A 24,956-nucleotide genomic window follows, 5' to 3' on the forward strand; every position below is an offset into this window, starting at 1 on the left:
ACCCGCATTTTCAGCCCATTATCCAATACAAAGTATGGGAGCACGGTCAGTAAAAAGCAAAAGATAGGACATGTCCTCTCTTTTGCGGAGGCTTTTTACGGCCCGGACACCTTCCCGCAAATATACGCAAGGTGTTCGTGGTCAATAAAAATTAATTGGTCCGTAATTGCGGACCGTCTTTACGGTCCGCAATTACGGACAAATTCTATGGTGGTTGTATGCATGGGGCCTAAGGTCCCATGCACACGACCGTAGATTATAAGTTGCGTAATTGCTTTGTATAGCAGCACGGGCCGAGAATGCGGGTGTCTGTCCACGGCCACCGTGCCCGTAATCACGGACGGGGATTACAGGAACTGCCATGTGCATGAGGCCTTACCTTGTGTATTATGTGGCTATTTCTAGCTTTTCTTTTTTTTTACTTTTCTATATGCATAGAGAACTAAAATGTATATAAAGGGTTTGTAACCAAACTGGAAGGATTCTCTGTGTCGGGAAAGTACTTCACCACAAAGGGGTCACATATTGTAGCTTTTTTAGGTGACAGATGAAGCAGATAACAACAAAGCCTAAGGCCCCGAGCAGAGGAACAGGATCAAGGCTCAGGGCAAATAAAATGTCAGGGTCACTAGCTTTGTTTCAGGGACCCGGGGGAAGACAAATGTCTGGATCACAATGATAAATTTGTCATCAGGAATCAAACCAAATATCAAAAGCCACAGAATCACATAAAAACTCACAAGTGTAATAATGTACCGTTCTGCAACCGGAAGACTCGAACAAATAGGCGCACAGGAGAGTCTGATCCAGGAAAAGCACATGGGGTACAGAATAATGATGCATGTGCGAGTGTAATGATGTGCACCCACAGGCAATGCCAAGGGAAGGAGGCACCCATAGACAAACTAGTAGAGGATGCCCATGCTAGAATTCCTTGGCCTGATGGCCCTGTTAAAGGGGTCATCCGCTTTGGACAATCCCTCCTTGTTAGAAGGGTCTCTTGATAATAACAACAGAGCAGAACAAAGTGTTTCCCTGTTGGGACCCCAGAGATCAGCTATAATCTGTGATAAAATCTGACAGTCAGTGTTCCATTTCTCTGCAGCGCCACCACAGGGGAAATAAAACATTACACAGTGCTCATTCAAAACAATGTGTTGTCTGTGTAATGCAGGACAGGACAGGTCCTCCAGAGCGAGAGACACTCTTTGTAACCACTTTCCACTCTGGCCAAGAGATGAGGATTCTGAACAGGGGACTCAACTTTATTAACTCAGAATTCCCTAGGGTATATGACAATGGGTTTTCTAGAATGGACAAACCCTTTATTAAGTAACAGAAGTAAAAAGCTTACTTTCATGGTCTTAAATTGCAAGGACATGGTCGGCATGCTGCTCATTCCTGTCCACTTTCTCTACCCAAAGGTCAAAACACGCTTGCTTTGAGTATAATGGATCATTATAATAAAATACCAAATCTTATGAATACAGTGGCGTTCAAGGATACAGTATAGTAATTTGACACATGTCCTTGCCCTATTATTTAACGTGATATTGTATAATGCAATAAGTAGAAGAACTCAAAGTAACAATAAATTACGTTTTACATAAAATACTCACTGAGAAGCATTTCTCCTTCTTTGCCTCCGCCAGCATTTCAGCCATTCCTGGAAGAAGCACTGGGAATATGTAGTTTTCCAAATATTCCCGAGGTGAACCTAATTTGGGAACGTGATAATTAATACTTGTCTCTAATTATGTATTTCTTAACAACTTGTGATGAAATATTTTGATAATTATTGCCTTAATTTTAAGAAGAATGAAGTAAACAAATGATATCACACGATCTTCTATGTCTAACAAGCTTCAAGATGTTGTTCACTTTCTTCATACTTACATGTCTTCGGGTCAAGGATTCGCGGAGAAGACGATATATCATGACACAAACCTTCATCCGATTGATTATCTTTTACCTGCATATTAAGACAGATATGATTATTATAGATATTATGTCAAACAAAGTATACAATATATATATACCATGCACATTCCACAGATCAATATCTATTTCATGAGAATTAATCATGCCATAGTAGCCAACAGTACCATTCATTATTTCAGCTTAGCCGGCCCATAACGGCATGCCAAGTATGACGCTTTACTATATTCCGCTCTTAGAAATATTATTAAAGAGCATGAATATGATGGTTATTACTAATATTTTATTGACACAACCAATTTAATGTATGGTTCTATTTTGTGGGAAATACAATGCAGTGTGAGCAGAAAGTTGTGAGGGCAATATGTGGGTTTACTATTTTGCTGTGTAAACAAAAGGTGAACAAATGTGGCTATCACGACCAGCCTTTAATGGGGTATTCCCATCATAGACATTTATGGCATACCCACAGAATATGCCATAAATGTCTGATAGATGCGAGAACAGGGTCCCTTGACCCTGTCCCACTGGCCGCATCCAGGAAAAGAATCAATAGAGAGGTGGCAAGGAATTACAGAAACAGCTGAGCTCGCTGTGCTCGGCTGTTTCCATATTTCCCATTCACTTCTGTTTCCGTAATTCCCAACCACCTCTCCCTTGATTTTGCGCTTGGATAAACCCCTGTTCTGGAGATCGGTGTGGGTCCCAGAGGTGGGACCCGCATGTAATGACGGGAGTGGGGAGACAGACAGGTGAACCCTAATCTACCCGCCACTCAGTCCCTGCCTACTTGCAACGACCCGCCCTAGGCGACAGGGTACAACTGGGCGACGGTCCCTACGCTCAATAAGTGCACGACAGACAAACAGACAAGGGTACACAGAGCTAGGGGGAGAAAGGGGCAGTTGCCCACGGCAACACCGTGAGCAACAAGAGAAGTGAACAAGCCGAGTCAAACCAGGAGAGTACGAGGTGCCAAACGCAGAGCAGGAGAGTAGTGAACAAGCCGAGTCAAACCAGGAGTGTACGAGGTACCAAACGCAGAGCAGGAGAGTAGTCAGCAAGCCGGGGTCAATATGAAGCAAGGACAATGGTACAAGAAGCTGCAGCAAGGCCAGGAAACCAAACGAGAAGAATCACAAGCAAAGGAGGAACAGGAAAGGCAGGTATAAATAGACAGAGGGCGGGAGCTAGCTCCGTCTGGCCAGGCTGTGATAGGTTCTCCCACTCCTAAGCCTGCCACCCTGAGTGGTGGAAGATGGAGTCAGTCTCACAGACATAGAAGCAGGTGCAGACTGATTATCTATGGGCGTTAACCCCGAAGCTGTGCCTGGCAGATCCTTTACAGTACCCCCCCCCCCCTTTTATAAGGGGCCACCGGACCCTTTCTAAGTAGACCTGGTTTACTGGGGAAACGAAGGTGAAACCTCCTGACCAATATCCCAGCGTGAACATCCCGAGCGGGTACCCAAGTCCTCTCCTCCGGCCCGTATCCTCTCCAATGGACCAGGTACTGGAGGGAGCCTTGGACCATCCTGCTGTCCACAATCTTGGCCACCTCGAATTCTGCCCCCTCAGGGGTGAGAACAGGGATCGGAGGTTTCCTCGAGGGAGCCACGGACGGGGAGCAGCGTTTAAGGAGGGAGGCATGGAACACGTCGTGTACTCGAAAAGATGGGGGCAACTCCAGTCGGAAGGAGACAGGATTGAGGACTTGTACGGCCCTATAAACCGGGGAGAAAACTTCTTGGACGGGACCTTAAGGCGCAAATTTTTAGACGATAGCCACACCAGATCCCCGACCATAAACAAGGGGTTAGCAGAACATTTTCTATGTGCCTGAGTTTTTTGTATGCTCTGGGACGCCTCTAGGTTCTTCTGAACCTGAGCCCAGACTGTGCACAGTTCTCGATGAACGACCTCTACCTCGGGATTGTTGGAACTACCAGGTGAAACAGAAGAGAACCGTGGATTAAACCCAAAATTACAGAAAAAGGGGGAGACCCCTGACGAGTTACTGACCCGGTTATTAAGGGAAAATTCGGCGAGGGGAATGAATGAGACCCAATCATATTGACAGTCAGAGATAAAACACCTTAAATATTGTTCTAGAGACTGATTAGTCCTCTCAGTTTGGCCATTAGTTTCAGGATGGAAGGCAGAGGAGAAGGACAGATCAATCTCCAACTTTTTACAGAAGGCTCTCCAAAACAATGAAACAAATTGTACCCCTCTATCAGAAACAATATTGACAGGGACCCCATGGAGACGCAGGATGTGTTTGACAAACAAGGTAGCTAACGTCTTAGCATTGGGTAGTTTCTTGAGGGGCACAAAATTGCACATCTTACTGAAGCGTTCTGCTACAACCCACACCACCGACTTGCATTGAGATGGAGGCAAATCGGTGATAAAATCCATGGAGATATGGGTCCAAGGCCTCTGGGGAATGGGCAAAGAACATAGTATGCCCACTGGTCGGGACCTGGGAGTCTTGGACCTAGCACAAACTTCACAAGCGGCGACGTAGGCCTTAACGTCTTTAGGCAACCCAGGCGACCAATAGTTTCTGGCAATGAGGTGCTTGGTACCCAGGATGCCTGGATGGCCAGATAGTGCAGAGTCATGATTTTCCCTAAGTACCCTTAGCCGGAATTGCAGGGGAACAAACAGCTTGTTCTCAGGAAGGCTCCCGGGAGCTGAACCTTGATCAGCCGCAATTTCAGAGACTAAATCAGAATCAATAGCGGAAATGATTATACCTGGAGGCAAAATACAAGCAGGATCTTCCTCCGAAGGAGGGCTGGCCATGAAGCTACGTGACAGTGCATCAGCCTTAAAATTTTTAGACCCAGCCCTATAGGTAACCACAAAGTTGAATCTGGTAAAAAATAACGCCCAACAAGCATGTCTCGGGTTTAGCCTCCGGGCAGATTCTAGGAAAACCAGATTCTTGTGGTCGGTAAGGACCGTTACCTGGTGTCTAGCCCCCTCCAGGAAGTGGCGCCACTCTTCAAATGCCCATTTAATGGCTAAGAGTTCACGGTTGCCAATATCATAGTTACTCTCAGTGGGTGAAAACTTCCTGGAGAAGTAGGCACAGGGACGGAGATGGGTGAGGGACCTGGTACCCTGGGACAAGACAGCCCCCACTCCCACCTCGGACGCGTCAACCTCCACGATTAATGGCTCCATTTGGTTGGGCTGAACCAGCACCGGGGCCGAGATAAAGCACTTCTTAAGGACCTCAAAAGCCTGGACAGCCTCAGGAGGCCAGTGGAGGAGATCAGCACCCTTGCGAGTGAGATCCGTAAGAGGCTTAGCGATGACCGAGAAGTTAGCAATAAACCTCCTGTAATAATTAGCGAACCCCAGGAAGCACTGTAACGCCTTCAGGGAGGCAGGTTGGACCCATTCCGCCACAGCCTGGACCTTGGCAGGGTCCATGCGGAATTCATGAGGAGTGAGGATTTGGCCCAAAAATGGTATCTCCTGCACCCCAAACACACATTTTTCAGTCTTCGCAAACAGTTTGTTTTCTCGAAGGACCTGGAGCACCTTCCTGACATGCTCAATGTGGGAGGACCAGTCCTTGGAAAACACAAGTATGTCATCAAGGTACACTACAAGAAATACCCCCAGGTAGTCTCTTAAAATCTCATTTATGAAATTCTGGAAGACCGCGGGAGCATTACACAACCCAAAGGGCATGACGAGGTATTCTAAATGACCTTCGGGCGTGTTAAACGCAGTCTTCCACTCATCCCCCTCTTTGATGCGGAATAAGGTTATACGCCCCCCGTAGATCAAACTTAGAGAACCATTGGGCCCCCTGAACCTGATTAAAGAGATCAGGAATCAGAGGAAGGGGATACTGGTTCCTTACAGTGACCTTATTCAAGCTTCGGTAGTCAATGCATGGCCTAAGACCACCATCCTTCTTCCCTACGAAGAAGAAGCCAGCACCTACCGGAGAAGTAGAGGGGCGAATGTAACCCTTGGCCAGGCATTCCTGGATATACTCTCTCATGGCTTCAAGTTCGGGACAAGAGAGATTAAATATCCTACCCTTAGGGAGCTTAGCTCCTGGTACCAAATTGATTGCGCAATCATATTCTCTATGAGGAGGTAACACTTCGGAGGCCTCCTTAGAGAAAACATCGGCGAAGTCCTGAACAAACTCAGGTAGCGTGTTCACCTCCTCAGGGGGAGAAATAGAATTAACAGAAAAACATGATGTCAAGCATTCATTACCCCACTTGGTAAGGTCCCAAGAATTCCAGTTAAACGTGGGATTATGCAACTGCAACCAGGGAAGGCCTAAAACCAAATCGGACGATAATCCCTGCATTAACAGTACAGAGCACTGCTCCAAATGCATGGAGCCAACGAGGAGTTCAAAAACGGGTATGCTGTGTAAAATAACCATTAGCAAGAGGAGTGGAGTCGATACCCACTACTGGGACAGGTTTAGGCAAATCAATCAAAGGCATAGCTAGAGACATAGCAAATTCCACAGACATGATATTAGCAGAAGACCCTGAATCCACGAAGGCACTGCCGGTAGCAGACCTACCACCAAAAGAGACCTGAAAGGGGAGCAAGATTTTATTACGTTTCATATTTACGGGAAATACCTGTGCGCCCAAGTGACCTCCCCGATGATCACTTAGGCGCGGAAGTTCTCCGGCTGCATTCCTACGCTTAGGACAGTTGTTCACCTAATGCTTGTCATCCCCACAGTAGAAGCAGAGACCATTCTTCCTGCGGAAATCTCTACGTTGTTGGGGGGACACGGAGGCCCCGAGTTGCATAGGTACCTCCGAGTCTTCTGGGGAGGAACGAAGCAACGGAACCTCGGGAGGCATCATGGGGGAGTCAGAGGAGAAAACATCAAGACGTTCAAGTCGTCGTTCCCTGAGACGTCGGTCAAGTCGTACCGCTAAAGCCATAACCTGGTCTAGGGAGTCAGAAGAGGGATAACTAACTAGCAGATCTTTCAGGGCGTTCGACAGACCCAACCTAAACTGGCACCTTAAGGCAGGGTCATTCCACCGAGAAGCTACGCACCACTTCCTAAAGTCAGAGCAATACTCTTCAACAGGTCTCTTACCCTGACGTAAGGTCACCAGCTGACTCTCGGCAAAAGCAGTCTTGTCAGTCTCGTCATAGATGAGTCCGAGAGCAGAAAAGAAAAGATCAACGGAGGAAAGTTCAGGGGCGTCAGGAGCCAAGGAGAAGGCCCATTCTTGGGGCCCTTCCTGGAGCCGGGACATAATTATACCCACCCGCTGGCTCTCAAAACCTGAGGAGTGGGGCTTTAAACGAAAATAGGGCCTACAACTCTCCCGAAAGGAGAGAAAAGTCTTCCGGTCCCCTGAGAACCGGTTGGGCAACTTGAGGTGGGGTTCAAGAGGTGAGGTGAGGGGGACTACCATGGTAGCATCAGGCTGGTTGACCCTCTGAGCCAGGGCCTGGACCTGTAGGGAGAGACCCTGCATTTGCTGAGCCAGGGTCTCAAGGGGGTCCATAGTGGTGTCAGGGACCAGGGTAGACTAAGTATGGGCTTGTGATTATGTAATGACGGGGGTGGGGAGACAGACAAGTGAGCCCTAATCTACCCGCCACTCAGTCCCTGCCTACTTGCAACGACCCGCCCTAGGCGACGGGGTACAACTGGGCGACGGTCCCTACGCTCAATAAGTGCACGACAGACAAACAGACAAGGGTACACAGAGCTAGGGGGAGAAAGGGGCAGTTGCCCACGGCAACACCGTGAGCAACAAGAGAAGTGAACAAGCCGAGTCAAACCAGGAGAGTACGAGGTGCCAAACGCAGAGCAGGAGAGTAGTGTACAAGCCGAGTCAAACCAGGAGTGTACGAGGTACCAAACGCAGAGCAGGAGAGTAGTCAGCAAGCCGGGGTCAATATGAAGCAAGGACAATGGTACAAGAAGCTGCAGCAAGGCCAGGAAACCAAACGAGAAGAATCACAAGCAAAGGAGGAACAGGAAAGGCAGGTATAAATAGACAGAGGGCGGGAGCTAGCTCCGTCTGGCCAGGCTGTGATAGGCTCTCCCACTCCTAAGCCTGCCACCCTGAGTGGTGGAAGATGGAGTCAGTCTCACAGACATAGAAGCAGGTGCAGACTGATTATCTATGGGCGTTAACCCCGAAGCTGTGCCTGGCAGATCCTTTACACCGCATCTATCAGACATTTCCTGTGAACAAGTTATAAATATGTAAGATGGAAATACCCTTTTAACAAAGCTCCGACAGCAAAAAATATATATTAAGATCTTAATCATCATAGAATGTGGGACCTACGACGTGGTGTTAGAAGGTGGAAATTCACTTTTAATAGTTTCCCTCCAGATTATTATGGGATCACTTCCTCGATAAAGAAAGCAATTTGACAATAAGGGAATAAGTTTATATGCAACTCCCTAGTGGCTCCAACAGAAATACAGTCTTTTCTCAAACAATCCCTCTGACACATGACACAATTCTACAAAGTAAAACTTTTTAGCTCAGTTTTTGCCCTTCTGTTCGGGTTGTTTGGATTCTGTGATTATGTTATCACATGCAGAGGAAGACAAACACAAGGGCAGAAATGAACTTCCGTCATGAGTCACAATTTTCCAAAAGCAAAATACTTTATTATTTAAAAAAACATCAAATAAAAAACATCAAAGTAGATAAAGTGTCCATGACCGCAGTGAGTCACCGGCTTTACCGGCAGCATTCGCTTGTTTGTACTCACGCATATTATCGATGTTCCTTTAGATTTAAAACCAGGAGGCAAGGACGGTTGTTCCAGCTCATACTCTGAACCAAAAAGAAAAACATGGATGTTATCAATGCCATTCGGGAGGAACGGAAATGACAATACAAAAGATTTTCTAATAAGTTCTAGTGTCACTTTGATACTATAGTTATATGTCAAGTGTAGCAAAGAAGAAGGGTACAGAAATCTAAAACGCAATGATTTATTGTAAGGGCTTGTCCACACGTAACGGAATTGCTGCATAAATTCCGGAGAAACTAGCAGAAATTCTACTGCGGAAAAACCGCACCATTTCCTGCGAATTTTACTGCAGAATTTGGTGTGGATTTTGCGGTGTTTTTCTTAACGTTGGGAAATAGTGACATCTCCTCTGAAAAACGCAGCAATTCAGTCCACTATTCGCAGCAGGAATTGACAAGTTGCGGTACGATAAATATGCACCGCAGGCGAATTTATGCTCGGAAATTTTACACAGTGTGTGCATGAGATTTGTTACATCTCACGCACTTTGCTGCTACTGTATTCTGCTGAGTATTTTCTGTCCGCAATTCTGGACGGAAAACAAGCAGAAATTCCGCTACATGTGGACAAGCCCTAACATGCACCAGTGACTGTAAATGAGAAAAGTTAATTTTACGACAGAAGAAAAATGACATAATTCCCAGTCTACTAAGGCATTTAGTGTGCACCATTACTAAAGACAGGGCAGTCACCTTGATCTAGGTTTAATCTGGTTGAATTAGTAGAGGGAACATAGCATGTATCAGCAATATGTACAAGTACATAAAATCACCAAAATCTATTTGTCGGAAGTGTCTGAAAACATAAAAAATTACGCAGAAAGTTTTGTGCAATTGTGCGCATTTTCCAATACTTTATATTTTTTAAGCTCCAATGTGGCTTGGAGTGTCAGTGTTAACCTATGGGCTGCACTATCATGCTATGACTCCTACGGTTTTTCAACACACAGCAAAATGTTGTCTAGGCCTAGTCTCAAAGGGTCCTGTTACTATTGCTACTATTGATACGTGACTGAAAGAAACACTTGGGTTGTTAAAATGTCCTGTGAAGGTGTGTTTGTACCTTTATGTCTGTACTACCCATATGTTACCTATCCTCCCTTATTACATCCCCTCAGGACTTCTCCCGTGCTGCACCTATTCTGTGGAAATCACGGCCTAGGACCATCAGAATTACTCCTAGTTTTATGCGTGCCTTGAAAATTCATTTCTTTAAAGTGAAATATGTCACATAACCATAGTCCATGGTCCATACAAAACCTGGTCACAAATACAGTATATGGACAATAGTATTAGGACACATCTCCTAATCATTGAATTCAGGTGTTTCATTCAGTCCCATTGCCCCAGATCTATAAAATCCAGGACCTCGCCATGCAGTCGCCTTTACAAAGTATTGTGAAAGAATCAGTCATTCTAAAGAGATCACTGAATTCCAGCGCGGTCCTGTAATAGATGCCACCGTTGCAACAAGTCAGTTTGTGAAATTTCTTCCCTACTAGATATTCCACCATCAACTGTGACTTTTATTATTGCAAAGTGAAAGGGTTTAGGAACCACATCGTCCATGTAAAGTTACAGAGCGGGGTCGCTGAATGCTGAGGCGCATAGTGCATAAAAGTCCCCAACGCTCTGCTGACTCAATAATTGCAAAGCTCCAAACCTCATCGGGCACTAACATCAGAACAAACACTGTGCGCTGGGAGCTTCATGGCATAAGTTTCTATGGCAGAGCAGCTGCATGCCAGCCTTACATCACCAAGCACAGTGCCAAGCGTCGGATGGAGTGGTGTAAAGCCACTGGACTGGACTCTGGAGCAGTGGAAATGTAGTCAAAATTCTCTTCTGGATGAACGGGCAAAAATTCCCACAACCACAATCCAAAATCTTGCAGAAATCCTTCCGAGAAGAGAGGAAGTTGTTTTAGCTGCAAAGTGGGGATCAACTTCATATTAATGTCTATGGATTTAGAATGAGATGTCATAAAAGCTCCTGTAGGTGTAATGTGTAGGTGTCCCAATACTTTTGTATAGGTTCCGTCTGAGCTTTCCGTCAGGGGAACCTATGAACGGAATCCAAACGGAAACCATGGGTTTCCGTTTGCATCACCATTGATTTCAACGGTGATGGATCCGGTGCAAATGGTTTCCGTTTGTCACTGTTGTTTAAGGGTTCCGTCGTTTTGGCGGAATCAATACCGTAGTCGACTGCACTATTCATTCCATCAAAATGACGTAGCCCTTAAACAACGGTAACAAATGGAAACCTATGTTTTCCATTTGTTTTAGTTTGGATTCCGTTCATGGGTTCCCCTGACGGAAAGCTCCGATGGTACCCATGAACGGAGTCCCGACGCAGGTGTGAACGAAGCCTTACTTCCCTAATTGTAAAGCGCTACGGAATATGTTGGTGCTATATTAAAAAAATATCATTATTATGGATATACACGTGAGAGACCTGATGAATTATTTCAATTGTGCATTCAATAATGGCAACTGCAGAGAACCCCTTTAAAATTCCTTAATTTTTAATTTCTTTCTTCTCCTGTCTCCACCATTTAAGTGACTATACATGGTTTAACTTTCCATACGCTGATACTTTATTATCAACGTTAAGCCTTTCCCTCCTCCAGAACGTCTTTGCACAGTCACAGTCTGTAGTGTTTAGAATAATAACTTTCTGGTAATCTACTAAAATGTCTCAGAAGTGTCATCCAGAATGTCCCTGGTATTGTAGCACAGCCAGCGTCTTTTTTGGTCTGAACGCGGACAACGATGGTTTAGGGCCAGAGAAACGAGATGAGTAAATAAACAGTTTTTCATCCAGTACAAGCGGAGTGTTTGTTCCCAGTAGTGCAGCTGCGATGTCCGAGGACTCCGCATCCTGCAGCTGTGAAAGCACTGGATCCAACCGTGTGTTACAACCCTTTAGATTATTAAACCTGCACACAGCAAAAAAGAGTAGGAAATCTGATATATACATAAAAACAATTTTTTGTTGTCTGTCCTTTATGCCAAACGACTGGACCAATCTGCACCAAATTTGGCATATACGTAAATCAGGCGCTTTCGAAGGTTTAAAACTGGCTTTCAGCACTCTAGGGCCTACTGTCCTCGACATACAGTAGTCATAGTCACAAAAAATTGCAATACAAAATCAAATATGGCACCACTGGCTTCCACATCACAGGTCCTCCTCCATATCACATCAGATGACTCGTATTAGCCAATAGAAGCTCGCAGGTCCTTCATTCTTAGCCTCACTGACATACACACAGTTTTACACCAGGTTTTATAACAACCCAGTCATTTTTGTTTTACATCAGGTTTCCATAACAATCCAGCCATCTTTCTTTACTCGAACGGACTGTACCTATACTGCACTGTACTTATACTGGATTTCAGCATTCTCATAAATTGAGCCCCTTTCAGACCAGTCATGCCTCCAAAATGGAAACCCTGCACTTGGACAAATGACTCCTGCAGTAAAGCGCATGGCTGCTGCCCGAGCTGCTGAAACCTCTCAACAGACCCAAACCCGTCTCCAGGCTGACAAGATACGTCACAGCCAACAGCGAGGTGCTGAAACTCCGCCACAGACTGAGGAACAACCGCAGTCTGAGCGAGACAAACGAGTAGCGAGACTCCCCAGCAGACCCAAGCCCGTCTCCAGGCTGACAAGACACGTCACTGCCAACAGCGAGCTGCTGAAACTCTGCCACAGACTGAGGCACAACTGCAGTCTCAGCGAGACAGACGAGTAGCGAGACTCCCCAGCAGACACAAGCCCGTCTCCAGGCTGACAAGAAACATCACAGCCAACAGCGAGCTGCTGAAACTCTGCTGCAGACTGAGGCAGGGGCGTAGCTGGGGGGGGGGGGCATGTGCCCCGGGCGCAACCCGGAGGATAGGGAAGGGGGGGCACCGCGGAGCAGCTGATCGCTGCTGATAGGCGCCCCGTATGTCGGACACCTGCAGCAGCTTAGGAAGAGCCAGGACATTACGGCTTTCTGACTGGAGTCTGTGACGGCCAGGGAGTGGACCAGTCCAGTCACCTGACCTCACGTCAGTGACATGAGGTCAGATGACTCAGGTCAGGGGCAGGTCCACTCCCGTGCTGCAGCCTCCCTGCATCTGCGTCTACTCTGTGCTCTGTGCTTTGCCGAGAAGCAGAGGAGGAAGCTCCGCCCACAGCCCGTCCTGACCTGTCAGCAGGGAGACATGGTGAGTGTCTGTGTGTGTAGTGTGTAATGTGTGTCTCTGTGTTTGTATGTGTATATGTTACAGTGAGTGTGTGTGTGTGTGTGTGTGTGTGTGTGTGTGTGTGTGTGTGTGTGTGTGTGTGTGTCTGTGTCTCTGTCTGTCTGTCTGTGTCTCTGCATGTGTTTGTCTCTTACATCTACTACATTATCTGTACTCAGAGAGTTATCTCTGTGTTATCTGTGGTGTTACATAGGACTGCAGGTAACATCTACCACATTATCTGTACTGTGTTCTAAATTACAATCTCAGCTCTGCTACACAGTACAGATAATGTAGTAGATGTTACCTGCAGTCCTATGTAACACCACAGATAACACAGAGATAACTCTATAAATACAGATAGTAGTGTTACCTGCAGTCCTATGTAACACCACAGATAACACAGTGATAACGCTCTGATTACAGATAATGTAGTAGCTGTTGCCTGCAGTCCTATGTAACACCACAGATAACACATTGTGCTAAATTACAATCTCAGCTCTCCTACAATGTGTTATCTGTGGTGTTACATAGGACTGCAGGCAACAACTACTACATTATCTGTAATCAGAGAGTTATCACTGTTATCTGTGGGGGGGAATTTACAAGGGGGGGGAGTGTGGCGCTATTTACAAAGGGGCAGCGGGCTGTGTGTGGCACTATCTACAAGGGGGGGGAGTGTGCCGCTATCTACTAGGGGGGAGGCGGGCTGTGTGTGGCACTATCTACAAGGGGGGCTGTGTGTGGCACTATCTACAGGGGGCTGTGTGTGGCACTATCTACAAGAGAGGGGCTGTGTGGCGCTATCTATAGAGGGCTGTGTGTGGCCTCTTTAATTTATTTTCTTTTAATTTATTTTTATGTTAATTACATTATAGAACTATATCGCTTGTAAAATGTAGAAATGCTTTTATACTCGAGTTACATTAAAAAAATTGTGAAAAAAAATTACACCTCATTGATTGCTAGGGAAAGAATACATGGCAGGGGGAACGAGGTGTCGGGAAATAAGTTGGGGGGGGGCGCCAATCTGAATCTTTGCCCCGGGTGCAGGAGAACCTAGCTACGCCTCTGGACTGAGGCACAACAACAGTCTCAGCGAGACAGACGAGTAGCGAGACTCTCCGGCAGACACAAGCCCGTCTCCAGGCTGACAAGAAACATCACAGCCAACAGCGAGCTGCTGAAACTCCGCTGCAGACTGAGAAATGTAGAAATGCTTTTATACTCGAGTTACATTAAAAAAAATGTGAAAAAAAATTACATCTCATTGATTGGTAGGGAAAGAATACATGGCGAGGGGGAACGAGGTGTCGGGAAATAAGTTGGGGGGGGGGGGCGCCAATCTGAATATTTGCCCCGGGTGCAGGAGAACCTAGCTACGCCTCTGGACTGAGGCACAACCGCAGTCTCAGCGAGACAGACGAGCAGCGAGACTCTCCGGCAGACCCAAGCCCGTCTCCGGGCTGACAAGATGTGTCACCACAAACCAAAGTCTTCAACCACACACACAAACAACAAACAAATAGACTGTGCGAAGCTGGGTAACTGTATATATATATATATATATATATATATATATATATATATATATATATTGGCTTTTGCAGGAAGCCCTGATACATTGCAGTTACAGATAGAAGTTAGATTATGGATATTTATGTAAAAGTATAGCAATTTTTAAATGTCACTGTAAAGGATCTGCCAGGCACAGCTTCTGTGTCAACGCCCATAGGTAATCAGTCTGCACCTGCTTCTATGTCTGTGAGACTGACTCCATCTTCCACCACTCAGGCTGGCAGGCTTAGGAGTGGGAGAGCCTATCACAGCCTGGCCAGACGGAGCTAGCTCCCGCCCTCTGTCTATTTATACCTGCCTTTCCTGTTCCTCCTTGCTTGTGATTCTTCTCGTTTGGTTTCCTGGCCCTGCTGCAGCTTCTGAACTATTTGACCCTGCTTCGTATTGACCCTGGCTTACTGACTACTCTCCTGCTCTGCGTTTGGTACCTCGTACACTCCTGGTTTGACTCGGCTCGTTCACCACTCTTGTTGCTCACGGTGTTGCCGTGGGCAACTGCCCCATTTCACTTAGCTTCTGTGTACCCTTGTCTGTTTGTCTGTCGTGCACTTATTGAGCGTAGGGACCGTCGCCCAGTTGTACCCCGTCGCCTAGGGCGGGTCGTTGCAAGTAGGCAGGGACTGAGTGGCGGGTAGATTAGGGCTCACTTGTCTGTTTCCTTACCCCCATCATTACAGTCACCTTCTCTTTGTGCTCCCACAATTCCATGCGCGGCATCACTGTAAATAACCTATAGGAATGTTCATCCTGAGCTTCTTGGTTCATAAATATAAAGCCAGAATTACAATGACACAAAGGCAGAACCGTTAGAGTCAGAGCGCAATGTGGCGATGTATATGCAATGTAGAGAATGACCAAGATAACCTGGAAGCAGCCGAATAAAATAATAAAAGGCTTCACACAAGAGAGCAACTTGGGACTCAGGAGGCTTCAATGAAGAGGTTAAAAGGGCTTTACCAACTTATTAAGTTATGGCATATTATTAGGACATGCCATAAATTATTGATCAGGGGAGATAGACTGAAGGCACTCCCACTAAGGCTCGTCTGAGGTATATGCTGGGAGTATGCCTGACATACACTTCGACGTGCCCATGGGTCCTTATGCACCAGTGTATCCCAAAAGAGCGTGCTTTTGGCATACGCTGGGCCGGCACGAGTCACTACAGAAAAGCATGGCTTACCATGTTCCTCTATGCAGCACGGAACAGTAAAACATGTATACCGCGCTGTATCGGAAGCCGCGCCAAAAAACTCGTCAAAAACGGCCCGAAAATGCATCCCATTGATTTCAATGGGAGGCGGAGGCGTCTTTTTCCCGTGAGCGGTAAAACAGTCTCGCGGGAAAAAGAAGCGACATGCCCTATCTTCGGGCGTTTACGCCTCTGACCTCCCATTGATTTCAATGGGAGGCAGAGAAAGAGTATTTTGCAGCGTTTTATGCCCGCAGAGCTCAATTGCCGCGGGAGAAAAACGTCGCGAAAATCGGCGTGCAGGGAGAGAAAAATCTGCCTCAAAGGTCCAAACGGAATTTTGAGACAGAAATTCCGCCTGCAAAAAACTCAGTGTGAACATAGCCTTACGTCTGAAAAGAGGTCGTGTGGCTTGTCATCTCTGGGGAGTGAACCTTTGCAGACGGAGGAAGTGCCCCCTTGTCTTTTGAGCCTTGTGGGCGCAGGTGCATATACAACCTCTGCAAGCCCTATTTCTAAAGGACTGTATCTGGGTTAGGGTACACACATACATGAAGACTACACGCTGGGTATAGGGGTCGTACATCAACATGACTTCGTTTTTTTTTATTTTTATAGTGTTAATTTGGCGCAAAGACAACCCTTTCGTGCTGATGATGTCACGCAGTGCTAGCCACACCCCTTTTTCTGTAAAAAAAAAGTCATAGAAAGTTATCTAAAATTAATTACACGGTGCGCTCCATCCATGTCTGATTATTGTATTGTATTCTAGCTATAAGGGATAGTGCAGTCCTTGCTGACACTAGATTATCACTTAAAGGGGAGTTCCACCTCAATTGTGCTGACATGTCCTTATAGAAGTTTCAGAAGATAACATCATCCTGCGACCCCCAAAATGAAAAATATGCAGTATTGTATAAAGCAGTGGTCTCCAACCTGCTGTTGTGAAGCTATTGCTCCAAATAATTGTCAATGCATGCTGGGAGTTGTAGTTTGGCAATAGCTGGAGAGCCACATGTTAGAGATTACTCATATTGAGAGAACTGTTGAAAAGTGGAACTCCCCTTTAAGCTAATCTAAATGTTTACAGTGACAAAACTACTGATTTTAACCAAGTAATATCAATGATCGGAATCATTTATGGCCGGTTTTTTATTACTACTACGGTCACATCATTGACTGAGAAGTTCCTATCAGAATTATCTTCCCATGCCGGTATATCATTATATTAGAATCTTCTTCTGATCGTAGCCACTGCTATGAATGTATAGTCACCGATACCTTCACAGATCTGCTGCCATAGACTCCTGGGTACAGACGCTCCATTGCTCGCTGCAGCCATAGTACGGGGAGCGGTTGTCATAGTAACGAGTATACAAAGACTTCTTACCCAGAGTTCACTGCGGGCGAGCTAGCGCTATGACTTCCGGGTAAGACCTGGATTGGAACACGTGGGTTCATGAAAGTCCTGTCGCACGTTTTGAGGTATTTCTATAGAGCTCAGGTCCTATTATTTATTATATTGTCGCATAATGGCGCGCACCATAGTAGTCTACAACCCCCAGCGTGGGAGTCCATGCTGAGACTTGTAGTTCTATTTGATATACACAATTGTCGATTCATGGGGTAAATATGACAGCTTGTATAACAGACTCCGTTTACATAAGTGTCCACAGGACCCTTATGGTCAGATGGACTCCAAAGGAGTGTCCGACTAGCCGGTGTATGTTATTATACCGCAAAAAAGGTATGGGATAGCCCAGTAGATCACTTGTCCATCCCACGTAGTCCAGTAAAAATGTATTAATAAAATTAATCATTAGAATTTTTTTTTACATAGTAGCCTATTGATGATGAATGTCCCTGTATGGCATCAGTCGCGGGCATTGGTTAAACGTATACATCATGAGCTTTTCATGGTGTATATATTAAATGGGTGCCATTATAGCCTATGGGTGATGAATGTGTTAAAGGGGTTTTCCAGTCATAAGAAATCGATGGCCCATGATCAGGATAGGCCATCAATATCTGTTTGGCAGGGGGGGGGTCTGACTCCTGGGCCCCTGACGATCAGGTGTTTTAAAGGCGCTGCTTCCCCCTTTAATTCCTTACCTGCTTGTACTGTGAATCGCTGACACTTGTAGCGCTGGTTCACAGCCTTTTCATATTCAAGTGAATGGGAGATACTGTAATACTGTGAACCAGCGCTGCAAGAGTCAGCGATTCACCGTACAAGCAGGTAAGGAATTAAAGGGGAAGCAGCGCTCACATGAGCGTGGCGGACCCTTCAAGACAGTTAATCAGACCCTCACCGATCAGATATTGATGGCCTATCCTGAGGATAGGCCGTGAATTTCTTCTAACTGGAAAACCCCCTTAAATGGAAACCTAACAGTGGTATTAGTTTCCCATAGACTATAATTTACTAGATCCCAATATACAGGGGCGTAGCAAAAGGCTCATGGGCCCTGGTGCAAGAATTCAGATTGGGGCCCCCCTACCCCTCCCCAACACCACCAGACCCCTGTGCATGCCTATACCCGGCTGCATTGCCTGGCAGACCCCATGAATGCCCCCATAGCTGCCCCCACAGTATAATGCCCCCCATAGCTGACCACCTCAGTATAATGCCCCCATAGCTGACCACCTCAGTATAATGCTCCCCATAGCTGCCCCCACACAATATAATGCTCCCCATAGCTGCCCCCACACAGTATAATGTCCCCCATAGCTGCCCCCACAGTATAATGCCCCACAGTATAATGCCCCCATAGCTGCCTCCACAGTATAATGCAACCATAGCTTCCCCCACAGCATAATGCCCCTATACCTACCCCACAATATATTGCCACCCATAGCTGCCACATACAGTATAATGCCCCATACGGTATAATGCCCCCCATAGAAGCCCCATACAGTATAATGCCCCATAGAGTATAATGCCCTCCATAGCTGCCACATACAGTATAATACCCGACACAGTATAAGGCCCCCCATAGCTGCCCCATACAGTATAATGCCCCCCATAACTTCCCCATACAGTATAATGCCCCATACAGTATAATGCCCCCAATAGCTGCCCCATACAGTATAATGCCCCAATACTGTATAATGCCCCCCATAGCTGCCCCATACAGTATAATGCCGCAATACAGTATTATGCCCTCCATAGCTGCCACATACAGTATAATGCCCCACACTGTATAATGCCCCCATAGCTGCCCCATACAGTATAATGCCCCCCATAGCTGCCCCATACAGTATAATGCCCCCCATAGCTGCCCCATACAGTATAATGCCCCCCATAGCTGCCCCATACCGTATAATGCCCCCCATAGCTGTCCCATACAGTATAATGCCCCTATACAGTATAATGCCCCCCATAGCTGCCCCATACAGTATAATGCCCCCCATAGCTGCCCCATACAGTATAATGCCCCCCATAGCTGTCCCATACAGTATAATGCCCCTATACAGTATAATGCCCCCCTTAGCTGTCCCATACAGTATAATGCCCCCCATACAGTATAATACCCCCTCAGCAGCTGTCATATGAGCCCTTTTCCTCCTCTGCACTGTGCTGTGAGTGACTCGGCGCAGACAGGCGCGATGATATCACTACATCGCGCCTGCCTGCGCCGAGTGGCTTGCGGCACAGTGAATGCTGGAGCGAGGCTCCAGCATTCAATCCAACTGAATGTGCTTCCTGCTGACGCAGATTCTGTTGGAAGCGGGACTAGCGCAGTCAGCGCTGTGTGGCAACGGGGGCCCCCCAGGCTTAGGGACCCGGTCGCAGTTGCAACCGTTGCGACCCCTATAGCTATGCCACTGAACCCAGTCCTGGTGTAAATTCTTGAATTCCCCATGAACCAACAATGCTGGAACATTTATTCTTGGAGCTCCTCATTGTGTCATTCCTTTGTTAATCTTCCTGGAAACGTAGAAATAAATTGTCTGGGAGTCACCATTCACCTTGGCGATAGGGTGTATACCTACAAAGTCAGACACTATCAGCACCTTTTAAACAGTGTCAGACAGTGAAGCGTCACACTGCACTGGCAAGGGGAATGGTAACACTCAGTTGTCAATCTATTCATACATTTCCCGGAGGACTAATAGAGGAACGTCCCAACGTACAGAATTCTAAGAAAAAAATGCTCAAGAATTTTTATTTATTGGGCAATACAAGTATTTACTAAAACAGACATGTCAAGAGAGATGCTAGATCCTCTAATAGGGGCACTAATTATTGCTATTTATGGTGGTATAATCTATAACTATATGGTTATTATTTTAGTATTATTTCCTTTTTTTATGTATCTTCCGTTAAAAAAACAAAACCTTCTGAGGCTACTGAGAGATTTACAAATATCGGATGATATTTCCGTTGATTTGTCAGTCTAACCTCATAGGATCTCTTGTGAGTTCTTGTTCTCTTCAATGTCTTCACTATGTCAAGCATGGTGACAGGAAGCGTTACACAATGTACAACATGGGAGAAGTCAAGGAATGATTTATTGATGTGGAGGATTCTCCCTTTAGGGTTGAAGAAGTCCATTCATTGAAAATCTTTTGGGAATTTTTTGTGTCTTTTCTATTAAGGCAGGGACATGGAACTCAAAAGGCTTGTGTATGTAGGGGGGGTCACTTATTTTTCTCTTGGTAGGGTGAAAGCTCATATTCATATTTGGACCTCTCTGCTGAAACATACCTTTACAGTGCAACTATTAATGCATGAGAACCACAGACTATAGATAATTGTTGGTCAGTTCATTTTTTTTGGCAAAAACTTTGAAGAATCACCCAAAAATCCAACCAGCCAGTGAGGTCTGCTGACAAAAAGAAACAAATATTTAAGGCTAAAAGAAGACGGGATGGGAAGTAGTTGTTTGAGTTACCCTATAATATAATACTTGAGGTCAACACTCTATAATTAACCCTTTGTTAAAAAGTTGTTTAAGGGGTTAAGGTCATAGGACAGGCTAAGGTAGAGGTGGACCGAGGGTGGTCTGTGCCCTGAAAATAGAGGTCATGAGCTAGTTTAAGTCACCCTTTTTAAGACATCCTTGGGCCATGTTAATACATTGCATTTGACCATAACCAGCCTTTAGGTCAATGTTTTTATCTCTCTTGGTCCCTCTGTCCCATATGAGGAGAACAGTACTATACTATGTAGACATCAGAGGGGTAACTTGAAGCTCCTGGGTCCCAATACAATATCTGTAACAAAGCCTCCCACCTACCATGCGCAATTTATAATACTGGTGTCTTCTAATGTGGCAGACAAGCCTTTGGGCCCCCTCAGGCACCATGGCCCGGGTGTAACTGCTAAATCTCCACCTCCCATAGCTACGCCTCTGGTAGACATTATACAGACCAAGTAAATAATATGAATCAAGACAAAAGTCATCTTGATCAAAGATTAGCGAATTTACCAAAAGTCGGTCAACTTGCCCTGAAAATGAGTGTCTGACTCTCTGATGTCTTCTTGTACTCTATAAATCCAACCCTTCTTTAATGTACTTTAAAGGGGCAGCAGCATATATGGGTGGACGGAGGTGTAACCGCAATGCATTTTGGAAAGCCTGCCTATGGGGAACCCACCCCAGGTCATGTGATCCTTTTTCTAATCTGTAAAATGTCGGTCAGTGCTTGCCGGTGGCCACTATTTTGCCACGATTTGTGCACCGCACACCCCAAAAGAGTCAGAAACTTTTGGGACATTTAGACCGAATTTAATTTGTATAGAATCTATTCGCTCATCGTTAATATTAATATGTTTCTGAGATATGATAGGATATATTTTACATATACGGTATGCCTTTTATGTACATGTGTAGCGGAGCTAAATTTCTCATTTAATTGATTCTCTTATGTATTGTTACAACGCATTGAGCTCTGTAGCTTCATGAAAAACCACATATAGCACATTGCCACCATCCCAATAAGATGTGCCGAATGAGAAACACAACTCTGCTACATCTCTCATATAGAAAAACGTTCAGTCCAATAGAAAATATACAGTTGTGGCGAGTCGGACTCTGCTGTGCGAGATGGAGAGGCAATAAAAGCCTCAGCAAACATTCAATACTACTCATTACTATACACTTGACATGCTACATGGCCATGGACCAAGACCTGACTGAGTAAGAGTTTTACTAAAGGCAATGAGGGAACGGAGACATTGTACAACGCTGTAATGGAAAGTGTTGGCTTCAGGGGCGTAGCTAAAGGCTCATGGGCCCGGGTGCAAGAATTCAGCTTGGGCCCCCCTACCCCTCCCCAACACCACCATCATCAGACCCCTGCACGCGCCTATGCCCAGACGCCTTGCCCAACAGCCCCCATAGTATAATGCACCCACACAGTATAATGCTCCCATAGCTGCCCCCACACAGTATAATGCCCCATAACGTATAATGCCCCCCCATAACAGCCCCATACCGTATAATGCTCCCCATATCAGCCCCCCATACAGTATAATGCCCCCATATGTGCATAATATAAAAATACCATAATTACTTACCTATCCCCGTTCCCACGTCGGGTGGAGGGTCCTTCGCCTCCTCCGGTCTGTGCTATGAGAGACTCAGCGCAGGCAGGCGCGATGATGTCGCTACATCCCGCCTGCCTGCGTCGAGCCGCTCAGGGCACAGTGAATGCTGGATCAAGGATATGTCAGCTCCTTGCTCCAGCATTGATTGGAACCGGGACCTCGATAAGTGACTCACGAACCCCCAGGGGGACGCGACCCACAGTGTAGGGATGTCACAATACCAAAATTTGGACTTCGATACGATACTTCATTTACTTTGCCAACAGTAATAAAAAAAAAAGTTTTTCCGTTTTCTAATTTGAGGCGCGAGGTGTGATGAATTTTTAATGTGCCTCACATTAATAGTAATTAACCCTATCATGTTTCTCAGTCATAATGGGTTAATGTGTAAGGTACATGATGGGGTTAATTACTATTAATGTGAGGCACATGGAGGTTAAATTCATCATCGCACCTCGTGCCTCACAATTAGGCCCCATGCACACGACCGTAAATAACCTCCATTTTTGAGGACCTCAAGCGCGGTCCGCAAAAATGGACCCATTCACTTTCATTGAGCGTGGACACATTTCCGTAGCACTACGGATGGGTGTCAGTGCCGTAGAAATGTTACGAAAATTATGGAACATGTCCGTTCTTTTGCATTTTGCGGGCCGTGCTCCCATACTTTGTATGGAAGCACGGCCCGAAAATGTGGGTGGCAGTCGGTGGCCGGCCATGCCCGCAATCGCGGGCCGTGATTGCGGGCACGGTCGTGTGAATGGGGCATAAGTGATCGAAAGCAATTTTTATTTTATTTTTTTACAGAGTACACATCATAAATGATGCAAAAAAATAGTTGTGCAGGTTATTACGGCCGCGCCAATACCGATTATGTGTATGTTTTATGTATTGAGACTTATTTTAATGTTTATTGTAAAAAAGGTGTATATGTATTTTTTTTATTTAACATTACTTTGTTTTTACTTCATTTTTAAACTTCAATGTACTGGCCTATAGCTATATGCCAGTACATTAGCCTGTGTATGTATAGTACACAGGCAGTTGTTAGGACATACCTCAGTATGCCCTAACAACAGGAAATATGGTAGGACAGCCCTGGGGTCCTTCAATGGACCCTGGGCTGACTGCCCATATATGGTATGTCCCTCGATCGCGTCACAGGGAATTTCCTGTGATGCGATCCAGGGGCATCCCCCCCTCCTCACTTTCCCCTGAATGCTGCAGTCAGCTGTGATCGCAGCATTCAGTGGAATAGCGGCGGAGATGAGAGGTCTCTCTGATCTCCGCCGTTATAGATCGGGGCTGCGGCTGTGTAATACAGCCATTGCCCCGCTCCTGACAGTAAGTGCGCGCGCGGTCAGCATGAGGTGATGCTGCCGGCGCTGCACTAATGAGCGGCGGCGCAGGCACCGAACACAGAACATGGGGGTGTTTTGTAGCGCGCCCGCCATGTTCTGTCTTCAGTGCCGCAGATCATTAGTGCAGCGCTGGTCGCATCGCATCATCCTGACGGCGCGCACTTATCAGGACACAGGAGCGGGGCAGTGACTGTATTACATAGCCGCAGCCCCGCTCTCAGTCATGTGTAGGCTTAGGGGCCCGGTCGCAACTGCGACCGCTGCGACCCCTATAGCTACGCCAGTGCCAATATAGACTGAGTGCTGGGTGCCACTATGAGGCATCTGTCACAGTCTAACGTGGACGTCTGTGGAGTGATGTAATGTGAACAGAGGCTTTTGCAAAATTTGTACAATTTTTTTTTTTTTAGTGGAAATGTTCCTTGAGTCAGCAATGAGACATAAACCTGTCTCCTGAGGAATATCTGACACTTATAATAGCAAACATAGAATGGCGACAGCACACTGCGACACTAATGCCACCTAAACCACTAAATATAAATAAATATGCACTAAAGCTAAATCTACTTACAAATAGGGAGGTTCTTAGTGCACATTTTGATCAAAAAGTGTTAGCCCACCTGCCACGACAAGGCGACCTCTGTAAGGTGGGAACCTACGCTGCACATACACCCAGAACTGGGACTAAGCCTACATATATACCTGGGGATGGTAGGATCCAGCATTGAACTGATTAAAATCACCCAGGGCAGAATGGGAGGAGTGCAAGATCAACAAGTGGAGGCCGTCACTAACCCCACATATATGGATCCCATAAACACAACAAAAATTTGACACTTATAATAGCTATTTTTTGGCTCATCTAAGGAGCCATAAAGGAAGAATTCCCCGTAGCAGTGTGAAAATATTGACCACGCCACTTACATACAATGACCAAAACCTGCTGCACACATCATACCGCCCTACAGTGACATGCACTACCCATAAACTGTAAAATGACTGTAATCCAGCCTGTGTGACCTAATTTTCAGATATTTTGGAATAATTTCAGAAGTCGGCTTTCTATTATCCGTGGTGTAAGAAAATTGTTATGTAAATGGATCTTAAAGAGGATCTGTCACCAGTTTATTAATGCCCCATCTCCTAACTAATCTAATAGGCGCTGTGATGCTGATAACTACTGTGTGATTTCTGTTAAAAAACATTTATTATTTGCGAAGTTGTGAGCTTTTTTCTAAATATGCTAATTTCGCTATACTTGCCAAATGGGAGGTGACTCTTTCT

The 24,956-nt window shown here is 45.9% G+C and overlaps 2 protein-coding genes across 6 annotated transcripts in view; one reads left to right on the plus strand and one right to left on the minus strand.

Annotated features, from left to right (window-relative positions):
- Positions 1–17,119, minus strand: part of IQCK (IQ motif containing K) — a 98,735-nt gene extending 81,616 nt beyond the window's left edge. For all 4 annotated transcript variants that reach the window (XM_075830188.1, XM_075830190.1, XM_075830191.1 and 1 more), the window contains exons 1-4: positions 17,037–17,119; positions 8,701–8,765; positions 1,897–1,972; positions 1,620–1,717 (exon numbers count right to left, since the gene is read on the minus strand). In XM_075830188.1, the coding sequence (XP_075686303.1) occupies positions 1,620–1,717; positions 1,897–1,972; positions 8,701–8,765; positions 17,037–17,118 (321 nt within the window). In that variant the 5' untranslated portion in view covers position 17,119. The remainder of the gene's footprint in view (positions 1–1,619; positions 1,718–1,896; positions 1,973–8,700; positions 8,766–17,036) is intronic.
- Positions 17,120–17,163: 44 nt separating this feature from the next.
- KNOP1 (lysine rich nucleolar protein 1) overlaps positions 17,164–24,956 on the plus strand; it is a 28,588-nt gene continuing 20,795 nt past the window's right edge. For both annotated transcript variants that reach the window (XM_075830193.1, XM_075830194.1), the window contains exon 1: positions 17,164–17,240. In XM_075830193.1, coding sequence (XP_075686308.1) covers positions 17,215–17,240 — 26 coding nt within the window. In that variant the 5' untranslated portion in view covers positions 17,164–17,214. The remainder of the gene's footprint in view (positions 17,241–24,956) is intronic.

Source organism: Rhinoderma darwinii, chromosome 6 (assembly GCF_050947455.1).
Source record: "Rhinoderma darwinii isolate aRhiDar2 chromosome 6, aRhiDar2.hap1, whole genome shotgun sequence".
In the NCBI taxonomy this organism is placed as follows: Eukaryota; Metazoa; Chordata; class Amphibia; order Anura; family Rhinodermatidae; genus Rhinoderma; species Rhinoderma darwinii.